Here is an 18819-nt window from a genome sequence, read left to right as displayed (position 1 = left end):
TTGTTTGGTGTTATTTTTTTTCATTTTGTTGCTATTGAGTTTAAAAAAAAGAAAAAAAATTATTTCTCTTGCTTTTGTGTGTTTTGAATTGTTTCGTGTTGATTTGCATTTTAGTTTAGCTTGTTCTTTGTTCTTAATTTTCTTGAGCTTGATTAGTGCATGACCCGAAGAAAACATACCTCTTTTGTTGAATTAGATCCAGAAATTGAAAGGACTATTTCTAGATTGAGAAGATCACAACCTATTCTTGATTCTCATTTGGTTTGTAATTCAACAATGGAAGGTATCTTAGGACATGAGCATGTGCATAATGAGGGCCATGGGAATGGGAATGAGAATTTGCATGATGATGGCCATGTTAATAATGAATTTGAAGGCTTGCATAACCTTAGAGAGGAGAGGAGCATTAGGCAATTAACTCAACCTAATTGGCATGATAATCCTTATGGCTTATATGTTCCTCCTACTAATGTTCAATTTGAAATTAAATCCTCTTTGATTAATGCATTGCCTAAATTTCATGGGTTACCGGAGAGGATTGCCATAGGTTTTTGCATACTCTCCTATTGGTTTGTGATACTATGAAGCCTATGCATGTAAATGTTGATGATGTTCAAGCTAAGGCTTTTGTATTTTCTCTTGAAGGTTTAGCAAAGGAGTGGTATTTCAACTACCCTTCTTATGTGAAAGTGAGCACATGGGCCGAGCTAAGAAGACTCTTCTTAGATAAATTCTTTCCAAATTCCAAGGTCACCAATTTGAGGAAGCAAATCTATGGGGTCCAACAAGGAGAGGATGAGAGTCTCTATGAGTATTGGACTAGATTCCAAGGCCTTTTGGCTAAATGCCCACACCATCAAATTTCTAGTGAGAATTTAGTCCAATATTTTTATGAGGGCTTGATTCCAAGAGACAAAGTTAACATTGATGCCGCTAGTGGTGGATGCTTGATTGACCTCACTTCCTTAAAGGCTTGGGAACTAATTGACAAGATGGCTTCAAGTGGTGCTCAATACTCTACAAGGGAAAAGAGAAATGTGAATATGGTAGGTTCCTCATTCTTAATGATTCATATGTGGACTTGCTAGCTGCCAAGATTGGGAGAATGTTGGCTCCACAAATATCTCAAGTGAGCAATGTAAGTACTTCTCAAGCACTTGTCCCTTATTCTTGTACTTTTTGTGACTCACCTATGCATGTAGAAAGCAATTGTCCTATTAAGTTTGAACAAGTAAATGCTATCTACAATGGAAAACAATCCTATGGTGGGAGGCAAGGGCAAGGAGCTTATTCTAATACTTACAACCCTTCATGGAGAGACCATCCTAATTTCTCCTATTCAAATCCAAATGTGGCTTTACAAGACAATCAACAAAGAGGATCCTATCAAAACACCTTTGGCCGTGACCCTCCACCTCATTTGTCTCAAGGTAGCTCTTCTCAAAGCTACAATCCAAGTGGTAATTCTCTTGCACCTTCTTCTAATTCTTATAGTGATAGGAGGCTTGTTCCAATTGAGAGTTCTTCTAATTCGAACTCTTCTAATGATGTGAATGTGTTACGTAAGCAGTTGATTGAAATGAACTCCTTGTATAAAAACATGTATGATGGCTTAGGGAACAAGGTAGAGAGTATGGGTAACAAGTGTGAGAACATGAACTCTAAAATTGATGCCCTTACTTCTCAAATGAATATGCTTGCTAACCAATTAAGTGCAGCCAATGCTCAAGCCTCTACATTACCATCCAACACCGTTGCTAATCCTAAAGCTAATCTTAATGCTATCACATTGAGGAGTGGCAAGGAGTTGGGAGAAAGAGTACAAGAAGACAAAAGACAAGGGAAGGCCGAGAAGCCCTCTTTAAATTCTTCAATTGATGTTAATGTTTCTAGTTCTTCTTTTGCTCCTAATAATGCATCTTTTTGTAGAGATGATGAGGATGAAAACATTGAGGAGATCATATGTGAGCAACCACCATCTAAGGTGAAAAAGGGGACTATGGCCGAGTTGTTTAGTAAGGAAAAAGAGGGAGAGGCCGAGCAAAGTGAAACAAGAAAGGAGAGTTTAAGGAAGGAAGAAGGAAAGCAAAGTCAAGAGATTATGAAGAAGCTTCCTTTTCCACAAGCACAAGTGGTCCCTAAGCAAGTGAAGGGACAATTTGATCAAGAGGTATATGATTTCTTCATAAGATTCATGTTAATGTACCCTTGATGGATGTAGTTAAGAACTTTCCTAAGTATGCCAAATTTTTGAAAGATTGTTGTACAAATAAAAGAAAATTTAGGCCTAATGCAAGGGTACAATTACCCTCATCTGTGAGTGCTATCATGAAGCCTCAACTCCTATAAAATGTGAGGACCCCGGTTCCTTCACAATTCCATGCAAGATTGGCAACACACATTTTTCTCATGCATTGATAGACTTAGGTGCAGCCATTAATGTTATGCCTCTTTCAATTTATCATGCCTTGAGTCTTGATTGCATGCATAAGACACCTATGATATGCCAATTAGTGGATAGAAGTGTTAGAAGACCACATGGAGTAGTAGAAGACTTGTTAGTTTGTGTTAAAGGTCTATTATTTCCTGTGGATTTCTATGTGCTTGATATGTCAAAAGAAGGGAGTGGGGATGATATTTTGATTTTAGGAAGGCCATTTATGAGGACTGCCCATACATTGATTGACATGGAAAAAGGTAGTTTGATTTTAAAATGTGGAGAGGATCATGTTATTTTTAATATCTATGAAGCAATGAAACATCCTTTTGAGGATTATTCTTTGTTAGGTGTAAGTTTCATTGAGTTATTGCTTCATGATACTTGTGAGTCTCACATGCTTGATTCTTTCTCACATGTTGATGATGATTTGTCTCTTGTTACTACTATATGTATTGATGGATGTAGTTGTCCAATTTGTTTAGAGATTGATGCATGCTTGAATGATGCAACTACTTCTTCTCATGATTTGTTTAAAATATCTCCTATGCTTGATCTTGAAATGCTTGAGAAGGGTATATCTTCTTGTGTTGTAGGTACTAAAGCCATTAAGGCCGAATCTATGAGTTTTTCTCCACTCGAGCTTGATGTTCTTAGGATTCCCAAGCTATTGGAGGAAAATTCTACACTTTCACATGTCAAGGCCGTGGCTCAAGTCCAAGCACTTGAGGACAAGTTGCAAGAAAAGGGGGAGGCTGTAAAGAAAGAAGAGGAGAAATCAAAAACAAGTAAGAAGCCTAAAAGACAAGATAGTACCATAGAATATTCCACCAAATTAGACTTGAAGAAGCTCATTCCCTCTTGTGTAGAGCCACCTACTAGAGTTGAAGCCTTTACCATCCAATCTCAAGTATGCATATCTCATTGAGAATGAGAAGCTTTAGGTAATAATTTCTAACTCTTTATCTCTTGAGGAAGAAAATGCCTTACTTGATGTGTTAACCCATTGATTTTAGATGTGGTAAAGAAAGAGGTTGTTAAGCTACTTAGTGCTGGGATCATCTATCCTATAGCTGACAGTGAGTGGGTGTCTCCAACCTAAGTTGTACCTAAGAAAGGGGGGATTACTGTGGTAAAAAATGAGAAAGGAGAGCTTGTTCCAACTAGAGTTCAAAATGCTTGGAGAGTGTGCATAGACTATAGGAAGTTCAATAATGTGACTAGGAAGGACCATTTTCCTTTGCCTTTTATTGATCAAATGCTTGAGAGATTGGCTTCCAAGTCCCATTATTGCTTCCTAGATGGGTTTAGTGGGTATTTTCAGATTCCCATAGCTCCTAGTGACCAAGATAAGACTACCTTTACATGCCCTTTTGGTACATTTGCCTATAGGAGGATGCTTTTTGGTCTTTGCAATGCACTTGGTACTTTTCAAAGATGCATGATGTCCATATTTTGTGATTTTATTGAACATTGCATGGAAGTCTTTATGGATGATTTTACTGTGTATGGTGAGTCCTTTGATTCATGCTTGCATTCTTTAGATAAAGTGCTTGGTAGATGCATTGAAAAGAAGCTTGTGCTTTTGAAAAATGCCATTTCATGGTAGATAAAGGAATTGTTTTAGGCCATTTGATTTCTTCCAATGGCATAGAGGTGGATAAGGCCAAAGTAGATGTGATTGCTTCTTTGCCATATCCTGTTTGTTTGAAAGATTTGAGATCATTTTTGGGACATGCAGGCTTTTATAGGAGATTTATAAAGGGGTTTAGTGAAATTGCTTTGCCTATGTCTGAACTCTTACAAAAAGATGTTGATTTTGTTTTTGATGATGCTTGCAAAAGGAGTTTTGACACTTTAAAAAGCATGCTCATTTCCCCTCCCATTCTTAAAGCCCCAAATTGGTCTTTACCTTTTGAGTTGTCATGTGATGCTTCTAATTTTACTGTGGGAACTATGCTTGGTCAAAGAGAAGGCAAGTTATCATATGTGATTGCTTATGCATCTAAGACCTTAGATTCAGCTCAGGTTAATTACACCACAACTGAGAAAGAGTTGTTTGATATTGTTTTTGCACTTGATAAGTTTAGATCATATCTTCTTAACTCTAAAGTTATTGTGTACACTGACCATGCTGTTGTGAGGTACTTGTTTAAGAAGACAGATTCTAAGCCTCGCTTGATTCGATGGGTGATCTTGATACAAGAATTTGATGTGGAGATAAGGGATAGGAGTGGTTCTACCAATCAAGTAGCGGATCATTTGTCTAGACTACCTCATTTAAAAGCTACTATGGTAAACTCTAACCCTACTATTCCTTGTGATTCATTTCCTGATGAGGCATTGTGTGCCATTTCATCTAAGCCTCCATGGTATGCCTCTTTTGCTAACTATATTGAGTGTGGAGTCTTGCCTCCTTGTGCTTCACCTTTTGCCATTGAAAAATTGAAAAGAGAGTCTAGATTTTACATTTGGTAACCACCTTTGATGTGGAAGATTTGCAGTGATAAAGTGATTAGGAGGTGTGTTGATGATATTGATGTGCCTTCTATTCTTGAATTTTGTCACTCTCATGCATAAATAAGACAGCTAGGAAGGTTTTAGATTGTGGATTGTATTAGCCTAGCTTGTTTAAAGACTCTTATGAATTTTGTAAAGCATGCTTGAAATGTCAAAAGGTTAATAGTTGGGGTAAGAGACATGAAATGCCTCAACAACCCATTTTATTTTGTGAGATTTTTGATGTTTGGGGCATTAACTTCATGGGTCCCTTTCTACCATCCTTTAGTTTTGAGTACATATTACTTGGTGTTGATTATGTTTCAAAGTAGATTGAAGCCATTCCTACTAAACTTGTGATGCTAAGATTGTTTTGAAGTTTCTCAAATCTAATATTTTTTGTAGGTATGGAGTTCCTAAGGCCTTGGTAAGTGACCAAGGATCCCACTTTTGCAATAAGATGATGAAGGCTCTCTTGGCTAAATATGGGGTGCATCACAAAATCTCTACACCGTATCATCCCCAAACTAATGGCCAAGCCGAAGTATCAAATAGAGAAGTTAAGAAGATCTTAACCAAGGTGGTGAACACAAATAGGAAGGATTGGTCTTTACACTTAGAGGATGCTTTGTGGGCTTGTCGGACCGCTTATAAGACTCCCATTGGCATGTCTCCTTTTCAATTGGTATATGGAAAGGCTTGTCACCTCCCTGTAGAGATAGAGCATACGGCCTATTGGGCCATCAAGAAACTCAACTTGGATTTCCATCTTTTGGCTAAGGAGAGATTTCTTCAAATACAAGAACTTGAGGAGCTTAGGTTGGATGCCTATGAGTCTTCTAGGATCTATAAGGAGAAAACAAGGATCCTTCATGACAGGCTAATCTTGAGGAACAAGTTCTAAGAAGGAGATCAAGTCCTCTTGTTCCAAACAAGGTTTATTCATAAGCATACCAAGTTGAAGTCTAAGTGGGAGGGACCATATCTAGTGACCAAGGTGTTTCTCTATGGGGTTTTGCAACTCTTGAATAAAGCCACGGGTTCCACCATGCAAATCAATGGTCACCTATGCAAGCTCTACAAAGATGCCAAATCACTTCAAAAGGAGGAGGACTTCTCTCAACATGTTTTTGAACCACGATGATAAGGTTGTATCTCTCCAACCTTGAGCTTTTACTTTCCTTTAATTGATATATTTAATGATAGGTATAGTTCAAGTGTGGGGTAGATGAACCTAGTACGAAAATTAGAGTTTATTTGCTTTATTTGACTTCTTTATCTTGTGTTTTAGTTTGAAAAAAAAAAATTTCTGCAACACACTTTTGTTATGCATTTGTTATTGATTTCACCTTATTTTATCACTAGTCTATACATACATTGAGGACAATGCATGATTTAAGTCTGGGGGAGAGAAATAAACATTTTGTTTTGTTTGTTTGGTTTTGTAAAAAAAAAAAAAAATAAAAAAAATTGCTTTGTTTTGTTTTGTTTGAGGTTACTTAATTACCTAGCTCTTAAATGGATATTTTGATTCTTGAGATGTGGTAATTTTTAGGATTGAATAGGTGTGAAGTGAATATTCTTTTACCTTAAATTAATGGATTAGAGTGGCATATTATCCTTTCATGGAAGAGGCTAAACACTCATGTGTGATTAATTCCTTAGTGATGTTACCCTCTAGAATTTGTTTTACTTCTTAATTAAGACCACATATCTCGCACTTGTTTGATAGGAGATGAGAGATGGCATTCATAAAAAATAGCCAAAAGCCAAATAGCCAACCTATTATCATTTATTATCCTTTGTTAGCCACTTTGAGCCTTTGGTTTGATTCTTAAAATATATATATATATATATATTCACCCTATTTTTCCCCAAGGAATGCATGTTACACTTTTATATGTCTTTTTAATATTCATTGCATGTCCTAGATCAAATGAGTGGATGCCTATTATTATTTTTCTATCCATTACTCTTTATCCTTTATTGCTACACCATTACATCTATTACTTCCATTGTTTTCAAAGAGTTAGGGGCAACAAAAAAAAAACAAAGATAGATTTGAAAAAAAAATATAGTCAAAAAGAAAAGAAATAAAGTTGCTAGAAAAAGAAACAAAAAGAAGAAGAGATAGAAAAAAAAAGAAAGAAAGAAAAAAAAAAGTTGCCAAACTCATCCATTCCATTTGTTTTATTATTTCTTATCATTTCTTTCCATCCTCATTGTGTTAAGGTGTTCACTCAATTGAGTTAAGTTATGCTTTGCATATTAAGGGGATATATCTTGATTTAGCATTATTTTGATGCTAACCCTATTTTTTTATATACATGCATTTCTTAGACATCCTTTCATTACCTATATCACAACCTAATAAAGTCCACTTGATTCTTGATTGCAAGTTCTATTTAGTGATGGAGATGTAGAAGGGTTACAAATTCATAGTTGGGTTTATCCTAAGAAATTTTGAGTGAAATTTAATACCTTATACACTTTGAGTGATGAGAGCAAACACTTAACCTAGAGAGGCTTACTCTTTGACATTGATTCTTGGTAAGGCTTTGTTTGTGAAGTACATAATTCTTTCCTAATTATTGTCACATTGATTAATAATTTATAGAAGTTCATGAGCTAGTATTTTAATGACTTTGAACATTTTTTTTTCTCTTATTTTTTTGTCTTATAGTTTCTTTTAGGACCTTTTTCACTTGATTTTGCCTGGAGTGCAAAAGCTAAGTGTGGGAGAATTGATAGAACACATTTGTTACCCACTTTTATTTGTCAATTTGGACCCTTTTATTAATGATTTATCACCTTCAAATACACACATTGCATTAGATTTGTAATTTTGCCTAAGTTTCTAGGTTCAGTGCACTAGGGGCATTTTGGTCTTAAAAATGAAATTTTGAGAAAATGTACAAGAAAAATTGACAAAGTGCATTTTATGTCTAGTTGATGAATGGTGAAATTATATTTTTAAAATTCATTTTAGTTTGGAAGTAATTAAATAAAAAAGTCAACATTTTCTTAAGTGTCTTAGTTTGTCCTAATTTTTGGTTTGCCTTTGTGTGGAAATTTTTATATAATTTTGTGCATCCTGAAACTTGGTTAATTTAATAAATTCTCCCTTCTAATTATGAATTTAATTCTGGACATGAATTAGATTTTATTATATCATATGCTATTTAATTGAATTATGTGATTTATGTGACATAGGTGGCATGTGACTTGTGCATCAATTGGGCAATTGAGGTCAACACTCCATGAGGTCAATGGCTGATGGTTTGCACGTGAATTATGATTATTTTGAGGGATTAAATCAGATAAAATGATGTGGATGACACATGAAAAATTAGGCACACATTGGAATCATCTACAAACCAATAGGAAGTTGCCACCTTACAAGTGTGACAAGGCTCCCATTTACATTTTAATTTCTTTTTCCTTATTTTAATTAAGCTTTAGCTGATGGGAGACACCAAGGAGCATGCCATTTTAAGTCCTAAATGGGATCCAACACATATCTCATTCATCTTCCACATTCTCTCTCTCTCTCTCTTGTTCATAGTGTTCTTCATTTTCTCTCTTTTGTTCTTCATTTTCCAGCACCCTAACCTCCATTTTCAGCCACCAAACCTCCACAAAACTCATACCATTCTTCTCCTCTCTTCATTTTCGTTCCATCCCTTCCATTTTCACAAGGATTGAAGCTCATTTCCATCATTCAAGAGCTATGGAGTTTGGCCTTCACAAGCAATCACTAGGGTTCTTGAAGATGAAGATTGGCTAAGTTTCTTTACGGAATCCTAGAGAGATGAAGATGGAGGATGAGTCTTGAGCTTCAAATTGGCTAAGTTCTTTTGTTTTCTATCCTCTTCTCTTTTTACTAGATGGTTAGATTCCTTAATCTAGGGTTTAATCATCTTAGCTTATAAATTATAATTACGTTGATGTAAAGAGAGAGGATTGTTTCATTTAATTTCTTCCTTGGACAGCCATGACTGAATTTTGCCACTCTTTGTTCGGCACATAATCTTGTGTTTTTCAATTAGTGAATATCTTGTGTTAATATTGCATAATCTTATGGTGTTAATGCTTGGGTTGTTGAGTAGCTTGACATAATCTTGTGGTTACTCAATTTATGTGTTTCACCATGGCTATTGAGAGAGGATTTTGAGTGAATCACTTAGCTAATGTCTTCACCAATTGGTTAATTGAACTAGGGTCTTTAATCTAAGACCTAGGGAGGTTAGCTAATTAGGTTAATTGGCTTAGGATAATTTTCTTAAGTCATGACAGCTTTAGTCAAGAGGAAAGGGAAGCTAAACTTAGCCTAATCATGAGAAGATAATGAGTCCAAAATCAACTAATCTCTAAGGTTCTATTATTGTCAAAAGGGAAGTTCATTTCACTCACTTTCACTAGCATTTTAATTACTTACACATTAGGTAATTAGTTTAGATAATTAGCTAGGTAACTAAATTCCTACAAACTTTGGTTGATTTATTTCACTAGATAACTTTCAATTAGACTTAAAACCATTCCTTGGGAGATGACTTAGGGTTAGTCCTATATTGCATTAGGGTTAGCTTTAGTGTAATTTTGAGGATAAGCGACTAATTTCCTATCACCTAGCACATCCTGTAACATCCTAAAACTTCAAATCTGGAAAAATTGATTAATTAAGGGATAAATTAGTTAAAAATATGATTAATTTATTTAATTATGTTTTTAGGTGGCTAATTAAATTTTTGGGTCATATTTGGCTCTAAATTGAGATAAGATGAAAGTCGGATCAAGTCAGGAAGCATCGAGGGGAGCAAAATCAAGTTGTTGCTCATTGTACCATGATCCATGACTTACGTGGCGTGTGCTGCAGCGCACAGCACAGCAGGCAACTTAAATTTTTGGGAATCAACAGAAAAACTCAGATTTTATGGTGGAAAACCTAGAGCACGAAGGGGGTAACTTTGGGCACTGCTAGGGCATCAATTTAGGAGGATTTTGAAGATGATTTGAGCCTTTAAACTCTTGGGTAAGTTTTCTACCCTTCTCCTCTACCTTTTCATCTCATTTTCCATGGGATTTGGAAGAGTAAGAATTTAATCTGATTGGATTAAGCCATGAGTCAATGTTTTGAAGGTTTCTATTGACTCTAAAGGTTTAATTTAGCTGTATAGATCTTAGATATGTCGTAATATGAAGCTACTTTATTGTTTAGTGGAAGTTGGATCAAGCTTTATCTTGATCATAGGGTTTTGAAATTTGATAAGTTGAGATATTGAGTTTTATGTTGTTATAGAGTAGAAGGAGGCTTAAAGGGGTGGTGTCAACTAATTCTAACCTTGACAAGTCTATTTGTTGAGAATTTAAGTGAGAAGTGGGAGAATTGGGAGGTTATTATTAGCTAATAGTGCTTTGTTAATTGAAAATTAACATATAGTACTTGTTGATATAGATTGTGGTCTGGAAAGACTTACCTTGACATAAGAAGAAATTTAGTACCATAGGTAACCCTTTTAGTAATAAAAAGGTTGAGGTAACTAGATAATTTGCATTATTTATTACCTTGTATAAGTTATTCTCAAGTTGCTTTTCTATGAGTTGTTGAGTATATATATATATGCATAAATTCTTTAAAGGTTAACTATTTTAGAAAAAGTGGAGTATTGGTTTGTAAAAGTCTATATTTTTAAAGTAAATGGAAAGATTTTGTAATACTTGTTTAAAAAGTTGTTTATGCATAGTCAAGTAGAGATATGTAGTGAACTATGGCATATTAGAGGGTGGGAGGTCACCCTAGTGGAGATAGTAAAGATTAAGTCTATATGGCATTGCTAGTACCTCGAGACACCAGGTGCAGCATTTACTCTCCTTAATGCCCGAAAATGGGTGCGGTGTTGGAGACTTACTCTCCTTAGTACCCAAAAGGGTGCAGAGTTAGAGACTATGCTCTTTAGCATCCATAGGATACAGTGTTGGAGTAACGACACCCTAATTACTTGTAATAGGGAGAAATAGTAGTTCGAAAGTGGTTTAGGACACCTTGGCCAGGTAGTCCTACAATAGATGGTGAGCTTGGGAACCATACATATGGTTTGGTTCTGTGAAATAGCCTACTAGTTCGGTCTAGAGTATTGGAGGACCGGATGGTTAGGGATCATGCATGCAATTTGTGGTGATCTTATATAATGTGATTATGTCACTTATTTTAATGCTTGCTTATAACTTAGCTTGTTAATCAATAATGTAGATTATCTTAGTTACTAAGATTTTTATCTCACCCTATGGATTATCATTTTTACAGGTTCTACAGTTGAGATTAGACGTGGGAAGGAATCGGGCAAGGATTTGTAGATTTGCTACATCGAATAGTAATGCCCGATTTTGGTTTGAGTGGTGTATATAAACTTGTTATATGATATTATATGTTGCCAACTAGGAATGCATATCATTTTAATTGGTTGCACTTGTTTCATACTATATTGTTTTGTATTTTAGCTCAATATGGCATGTGAGATGAATATGTGGTAATTTTTGTGGTGATGGGCTAAAATACTAATACAAGTGTAAGGAATGTTTTATCTAAGTAGTGATAATGTATTGGTAATGTATTATGTGGCAATAGAGGCCAAATAGTGCTTGTAGTGCTAATTGTGCATTTTGGCCATATTGGGCAAAATGGCCATTGAGTGGCCAAATTTTGTATTTGGTATGTTTTTGTGTGTTTGATTGGTCACTCAAGTGTATTTTGGTCTATTGGACTTGGTTCAAGCCTCACAATGGGTTAATGGTATAAGTTATGAGTTTTGGGTACTTGGATGGTTGAAAATTTCTTTGAAAAATTGACTTTTACATCTGAGTGTCTTAAATTCTCATATAGTGTTAGATCGTAACGAAACTTACACCATTAGTTAACTTATTGAATAAGCTTCGCATAGGCACTTGAATCGCTCCAATCGAACATCGTATGTAAAAATAGCACTTGTTCGAAGTTCGTCTAGAAAAGTTGTCATGACAGCATTGCTGTCATGGACAGGTGCGCCATGGCACATTTCACGCAAGCTGTGGTGCACGGTACAGCGAGGAAACTTGTCTTTCTGTGCCATAAGCCACGATACACAGACCATGAGCCGTGGCGCATGGACCAAAACACTCAAAAATGACATTTTTGGCTCAATTTTGAACTGGTTTGATTCCCAAAACTTTTCCATGCTTCCAATACCTATATAAATAATTAAGTTTGAGCTCAAACTATCAATTTAAAGGGTTTTTATGAGATCCCAAATATTTCTCAATTATTTTTAAATGATTATTAGTTTTAGCCCTTATATATATAATGTGAGATTAGGAGTAAATCCTTGCTCCTAATTATGATTGGATGTTGTGATTGTGTGGTGAATTTTGGTAATATCAAAGTGGACATTACACATCCCATCCTCTTCTCCATCGCAGACTTCTCCTCTCATGCTCTCCCTTTGTATTTTCATGAGTTGGCACATCCCTATTAATCTAATTTATGTACCATGCACCATGATGCATGTTCAATCCACTATTACTCTTGCTTGTCTCAATAAGATGGCTCAGATATATCCATTTTGGTGGAACCTATATTTGAGTGATCTAAGTTTTGACAAGTATTCATTAATTAATGATATTATGCCTTAAGATTTTAATTAGAGGGTTTGATTTATCAATTTAGTAATTGTGTAAAGTAAAAGCAATTGTACCTAATATAAAATTATGTAAATTATGATCTAATCAAAAGCATAATTAAAATGTGACACAATATGGCTCACCTAGCCTATGTCCTGCCCAAACCAACGAGAGGACCTCTCTAAGAAAATGAATTACATCAAGAAACTTCATTTATAGAGAGAGGCATGATACGCAGGCCGTATTTAAAAATTACAATTCTTGTAAAACTAGAGCTATATGTGTCACCATACCCAAACAATTTCAAGTCAAATAAAGCATAGCAAATAAACAATTCATATGATATGAAAGGTTATAAATTTCAAATTAAGTAGTGCTAGGAATAGTTAGCCATAATAGTCTCGCTATTGAGAATCTATACAAGAATTTCGATCTCAGGAGCTGACAATATAGATCTGCTCCCTCTACAGGTATCCATATGAATAGCTCTTTAACTCAAACAATATGCTAGTGCTCCTAACGTCCGTTTGCCTTTGACCATCATTCTTCCTTTTCTCTAAGGTGTTTCATGGGTTTCAAGGTGTTTAGCCATCAGGACTCTTTCTGACTTTCACTAGGGAATCATGCCCCTTTATATATCATTTATATAGATTAGGATTTTAGTCTTCCTTTAATGAGCCAACAAAAATTTAATTAAATTTATCTCATAAACTTGATCTATGATATCATATCTAATTTAAATTTATCTTATAAATTTAAGTTATAAAAACTAACATGATATTATTTCATATCATGTTAGTTATTAAATTTAATTTATCACATAAAATTAAATTTAAAACTAACATAATATAATATAATATTTATATCATATATACATATTATATTTTATATATATATATATATATATATGTATCTATGAAAATACACACACATGTGTGTGCATTGAATGGATATATATATATATATATATATTATTTTAAATTTTTTATATCATATACATATGCATATATATATATCATATATGTATAGACACACACACATATACACACACAAACATTTTTAAAATATATATGTATATATATATAATTATATTTTAAACTTCCTATTTCACATAAATAAATGAATATATATATATATATATATATAATTCGTTCACCCTTTATTATATTCATTGAATTTAGACATGTTCTAGATTCAAGGAACTTGGATATTATAGCTCAAATTAGGTTGTTCTTGTGTGTGACCCTATGGGCCCATATGAAGTTGATAGTAGGCTAATTACACTGTTAGCCCACAAGTGAAAAGTGACTTCTAGCAAGCTATTGCAACTATCAATTCATATAGAGATTGATGATTTGATGCAACATATCATATAACCGTATCACATACCTTTTGTCACGTAATATTTCGATCAAGTATGAGACATGAAATTGTCATTTTCCTTTACCTGCCTATTACTTTCTCAATCTTTGAGTGGACTAACATAACAATGAAAAAACCCTTTCTAATGTAGTATGGCCATATATTTTCTTAGTCTTACTCATCGAAGGGCCCAATAATATCTCTCTATTAATATGAGAGATAAATTCCTTCTTGACCACTCATATTTCTTTGTATGATTATCACTAAACTTAATCATAGCCTTTATCATCACACGATCAAAGTTGACTTTTGACTAGGTCAAAGTTCAGTAGTCATCATGTAGAAATCCATGATGATCTCAGGTCAAAGGGCTTAGTGATATGGTTACATATGAGATAAGCTTATGACTTGTACCAAGTAACTTTTTCATAGCAAGTCAGTCTAGCACCTTGTACTCTTTTAAGTGCCTATGACTTTGATTTATATCTCTATAATTAATCAAAGTTATAATAGTTTTGTTTCATCTATAATCCCTCTTAGATAACTGATTAGGGACATTTAGGACAATCACTATAGTTCGTTCAAGGATACAGTTATCATAATGAACATGTAATGAATATGATAACAAGAGAGAAATCCATTAAATGACAATGTTTATGGAGGTTAATTGCAAACTTGAGTTATGGAGGAGGACATTGGAGTCGAAAGGTTTTCGTCTGAGTAGATGTAAGACGGAATATTTATATTGTAAATTTGATAAAGGACTATTTGACAATAATTTGGAAGTGAATTTGGGAGATCAAATTATACCCCAAGTAGAAAAGTTTAGATATTTGAGAGCCACTATTCAAAATGATGGCGAAATCAGTGGAGATATTTCACATAGAATTCAAGCTGGGTGGTTTAATTGGAGAAAAGCTAAAGGAGTTATTTATGACCGTAAGGTGCCTAATAAACATAAAGGAAAGTTTTATCGCACTGCTATCAGACCGGCAATGTTATATAGTAGTGAATGCTGGGCTCTAACAGGACAGCAAGAGCATAAAGTTGGAGTAGCAGAGATGAGAATGTTACGATGGATGTGCGGACATACACGTAAAGATAAAATTCGAAATGAGCACGTACGCGAAAAAGTGAGGGTGGTACCTATTGAGGAAAAAATGGTAGAAAATCGGTTGAGATGGTTTGGGCATGTACAAAGAAGACCAAGGGAGGCACCAGTGAGAAGAGTAGAACATATAACTTTGAGTCCGATTAAGAGAGGTAGAGAAAGGCCTAAGAGAACACTTTTGGAAGTTGTTGAGCGCGATCTCTTAATTAATAATATTCCTAAAAGCTTGATAAATGATAAAGCACAATGGCATCTTGCAATCCATGTAGCCGACCCCACCTAGTGGGATAAAGGCTTGTTGTTGTTGTTGTTGTTATTTGACAATGTTAATTGTACAATGATTGGCTTTAGGGTACAATCTCCAATAGCAACTTATGTTCTTATAAATACTAACAGTGATCTTAGGTTTTGTTGTTATCAAAAGGGGAAAATGTTGAATACTTGGTTGTAATGAAAACAAAATTCAAGAAAAAGTTTTGTTTATACAAACTATAACATTAGTTATGAAAAAACCACTCCAAGAGAGCAAAGGAGCAAGAGAAGGAGAAGACTTAGTTGTACATGTGTGTTTTATATTCTCTTAGTTATAATTGTTAAAAACTAGTTAAATAAGGGAGTTTGCATTAGCATATCATGATAAAACATATTGAGAGACAAGCCTGAGGCTCTCTGTGTAATCTCTCTCTCACACGCACAAACTCTCATATTTTGTTTTGATACACTTGATTACTGTTTTATTTGGGAAAAGTCTTTGAAAAAATTTAAGAATACCGAATTCATTACCTTCTAGAGTGCCAGCTTATCTAACAATCCACACATTGAATTTTATTAATTATATAGGTTGTTAGACTTTAAATGTCACTTGCCCAAAACATAATAATCATCAACAATCATGCATAGTATACTCCCTCTGGTCCTTATTATAGGACACCTTCTGTAAGCATTTTTTTTTTTAATTTCTAATATAAGCTAGGCACACTAGCCATAGGATATTAATTATGTTTTTCCAATGTTAGTCAAATTGCATTTAAATCATTAATTATGAAAGAGAATGAAATGCAAATTTAAAAATGTTTCATCTAAACAGGGATAAATTTAGAAGTTTATTCTTTTTTCAAACAAAGTTAATAATTTAACCACCTTTTTTTGGATATACAGTGAGATAACACGGAGTATATTCACAATATTTAACAATGTAACATGATTATAAACAATTGGTCAACATCTTAAGCAAGTATATTAATTATCATCTCCTTAGAACTTAACTCATCAAAAGTTTTAATCATATTTTTTTTTCAAAACAACTATCATTTTAAAATTTCAATGTAACATCAATTATTGTTATTTAATTTTATCCTAGTCATAAATGACAATAATAAATTAATAATAGGTGGAACTCAGGTTATATTACAATATTTTAATTTAATATAAAGATATATTAGTCAAATGCCATTTCTTTCTACACTTTAGGCAATTTATTTATTTTTTAATTTAAATGAAAAATCTTAAATAAGAATTAAAAATTAGAGTAGAGTAAAATCACATGCTATTGCAAGAGTACTGGACAAAAAAAAAATGCTTGATTTCCATTGCTTTTAGTGTTATTCATGGCATTTGATCATATATGCCAGCAGTTACAGCTTTTACAATAGAACGCCAAAAAACAAAAACAAAAAAAAAAACAAAAAAAAACAAAAATTGTTACAATTTGCATGAAATTTCTTCTGGGAAATCACATGATAAGGGGCTAAGTTTGCTAATCCCCAAGAAAGAGCAATAATAATTATATAAAAAAAAAGAGAACAACAATAATAGAAATCATATATAAATTAATAATTATTCAATACGCAGACAAAAGGCCTCAGTTTTCAATTCCGCTTGTCCATCCCAAGCGTGTGCTTCACAGAATCCACTGCACCTTGAGCCATGTTCTTCACTTGCTCTCCAGTCTGCAAACAATATTATAATAGTTAGAAACAAATGATAGATTATCAAAAATTTGATATTATACCTAGTTACAACATAGAAAATGGAAAAAAGTCATACTTTTTTGTCTCAACAGTACAACTATTACCCCATTTTCAGTTTAATTTCTCCTTATAATTTAAATAATTTTTATTTGATAATTTTTATATGCCATTGTCATCTACTATATCCATACATGATAACTTGATCATTATCATACGTGTATATATATATATATAGAGTAATTATAAAACATGTAATTGTTTATATCATCGTAATTGGATTTACTTTTTATAATTTAAAAATTTTAATTGGATCACTGTCATTCTCAAAATTTTTATTTAAATTAGTTTTTATTCTTAAAATTGTAAGTATTAGTTATAGTCGAGTCCAAGTAACTCAAATATATGATAAAATAATGATGAAAATATAGTTACAGTGAGTGAAACTATAGGGATCCAATTACAAAGTTTTAAATTACGAATATCAAATTAAAAACTAAAAAGTGAGTGAACTTAGAGGCCAAATATTTGGCAGAATAATTTTTCGGAAAAAGGATAAAAAAAAGAAAAATGGAAGGCAGTCTGCAAATGTTAAATTAAAATTAAAATTATTACATATTTAAAAATCCATCAACTGAATATGGAAATATTGTCATTTTTATTTTCATTGATATTACTATTCTTTTTATAATTGCTTTGGGGAATTCGTAAGAGTTTAAGCTAGTTATTTTTATTAATTAATATAGAATATAAAATCTATAATAAGTTATACTTTTCAAAAACCCGGAATAGTAATTTTAACCTTTAGACATTATAAGAAATGCGCCAAAAAATGTACATTTATATTGAATTAACCTGTTGGAGAAAGCCAGCAGCTTCCTCCCTGTGCTGCTGAGCTTGCCCTCCAGATGAGTCAACAGCTTTAGAAGCCTTGTCCATGGCTGCACTTGCTGAGTTCTGTGCAGCACTTGCTGAGCTCTTTGCTAAGTCTGCACTTTGGTCTACCCTCTCCTAATTAATTAACAACCAAACATTAATTAATTAGACACATCTCAAAAGTTTAGTTTTACTAAAATGTACAATAACTTCAGAATCAGAGATATTACATGTAGATGATGTTTTGCAGAAAAATAAAAAAGGAAAAAAAAAAAGTTACTATTGATGAATTCACCTGAGATTGGCCAGCACTGAAGCTTCTATCCGCACTGGACATGGCTTATGGGTTTGGCATTTGAAGCAATTAAGAGATAAAAATAAATAGATATAAGATTAACTTGTGCTGTAGATCTTCTCAAGAAGGGCTGTGCGCGCGCGTGTATATATACACTTGTGAGAGTTGAAATTAAGAAAACATGTGGTTAGAAAAAGAAGCATGCTTTTTTCTACCATTATTGAGCGATTATTTCTGCTCTTGAAAAGGGCATTGAATGGCTTAATTCGTTGGGAGAGAAAATGAAATCAGCCTCTAATTTGAGAGAATTATGGATCACCTAACCAGAAGCTGGCATGCATAATAAGTATACAATTATCTATTATTTATATATATATATATAAACAATCAATATTTGATTACTATATATCAAATGATATTTTCTGTGAGCAAGAGTTCGGATGCGCTTCCAACTGACGGTCACTAAGGATTAGGTTGGCTTCAAATCTTATAGGCTAATCGCAAAATTATTTACAAACTATCAATCAATAAATTAAATTTCTCACATTAATAATGTGATTTAAGCGCATTCATTTACAGATGTTTGTCAAATCCTTGCAAAGACTCCACAAACCTTTTA

At 33.5% G+C, this 18819-nt stretch overlaps 1 protein-coding gene and 1 non-coding gene across 2 annotated transcripts; both read right to left on the bottom strand.

Moving 5' to 3' along the window:
• Positions 1-755: 755 nt before the first annotated feature.
• LOC129321142 (small nucleolar RNA R71) lies at positions 756-862 on the bottom strand. The gene has a single exon (XR_008595931.1). It is a non-coding gene; the product is annotated as a small nucleolar RNA R71 (small nucleolar RNA).
• A 15783-nt stretch (positions 863-16645) lies between these two features.
• LOC129319920 (late embryogenesis abundant protein 1-like) lies at positions 16646-18312 on the bottom strand. The gene is made up of 3 exons (XM_054965029.1): positions 18201-18312; positions 17885-18040; positions 16646-17011 (listed from the first exon to the last, which is right to left on the bottom strand). Exons 1-3 carry the CDS (start codon positions 18240-18242, stop codon positions 16931-16933), a joined length of 279 nt encoding a protein of 92 aa, XP_054821004.1. The 5' UTR covers positions 18243-18312; the 3' UTR covers positions 16646-16930.
• Between the last annotated feature and the right edge of the window lie 507 nt (positions 18313-18819).

This window comes from Prosopis cineraria, unplaced genomic scaffold (genome assembly GCF_029017545.1).
Source record: "Prosopis cineraria cultivar Desert tree isolate PC_DT_omini unplaced genomic scaffold, ASM2901754v1 PC9, whole genome shotgun sequence".
Taxonomy (NCBI): Eukaryota; Viridiplantae; Streptophyta; class Magnoliopsida; order Fabales; family Fabaceae; genus Prosopis; species Prosopis cineraria.
The sequence above is the reverse complement of the archived record's forward strand: the minus strand, read 5'-3'. Positions and strand labels throughout refer to the sequence as shown.

Excerpts from the sequence above, each read along its gene's own strand:
- LOC129319920 (XM_054965029.1), bottom strand. The coding sequence starts at position 18,242 with ATGTCCAGTGCGGATAGAAGCTTCAGTGCTGGCCAATCTCAG. Across the intron at positions 18,041-18,200 it reads TCAGTGCTGGCCAATCTCAG|GAGAGGGTAGACCAAAGTGC; the intron begins GTGAATTCATCA and ends TTAATTAATTAG. Across the intron at positions 17,012-17,884 it reads CTGCTGGCTTTCTCCAACAG|ACTGGAGAGCAAGTGAAGAA; the intron begins GTTAATTCAATA and ends TATTGTTTGCAG.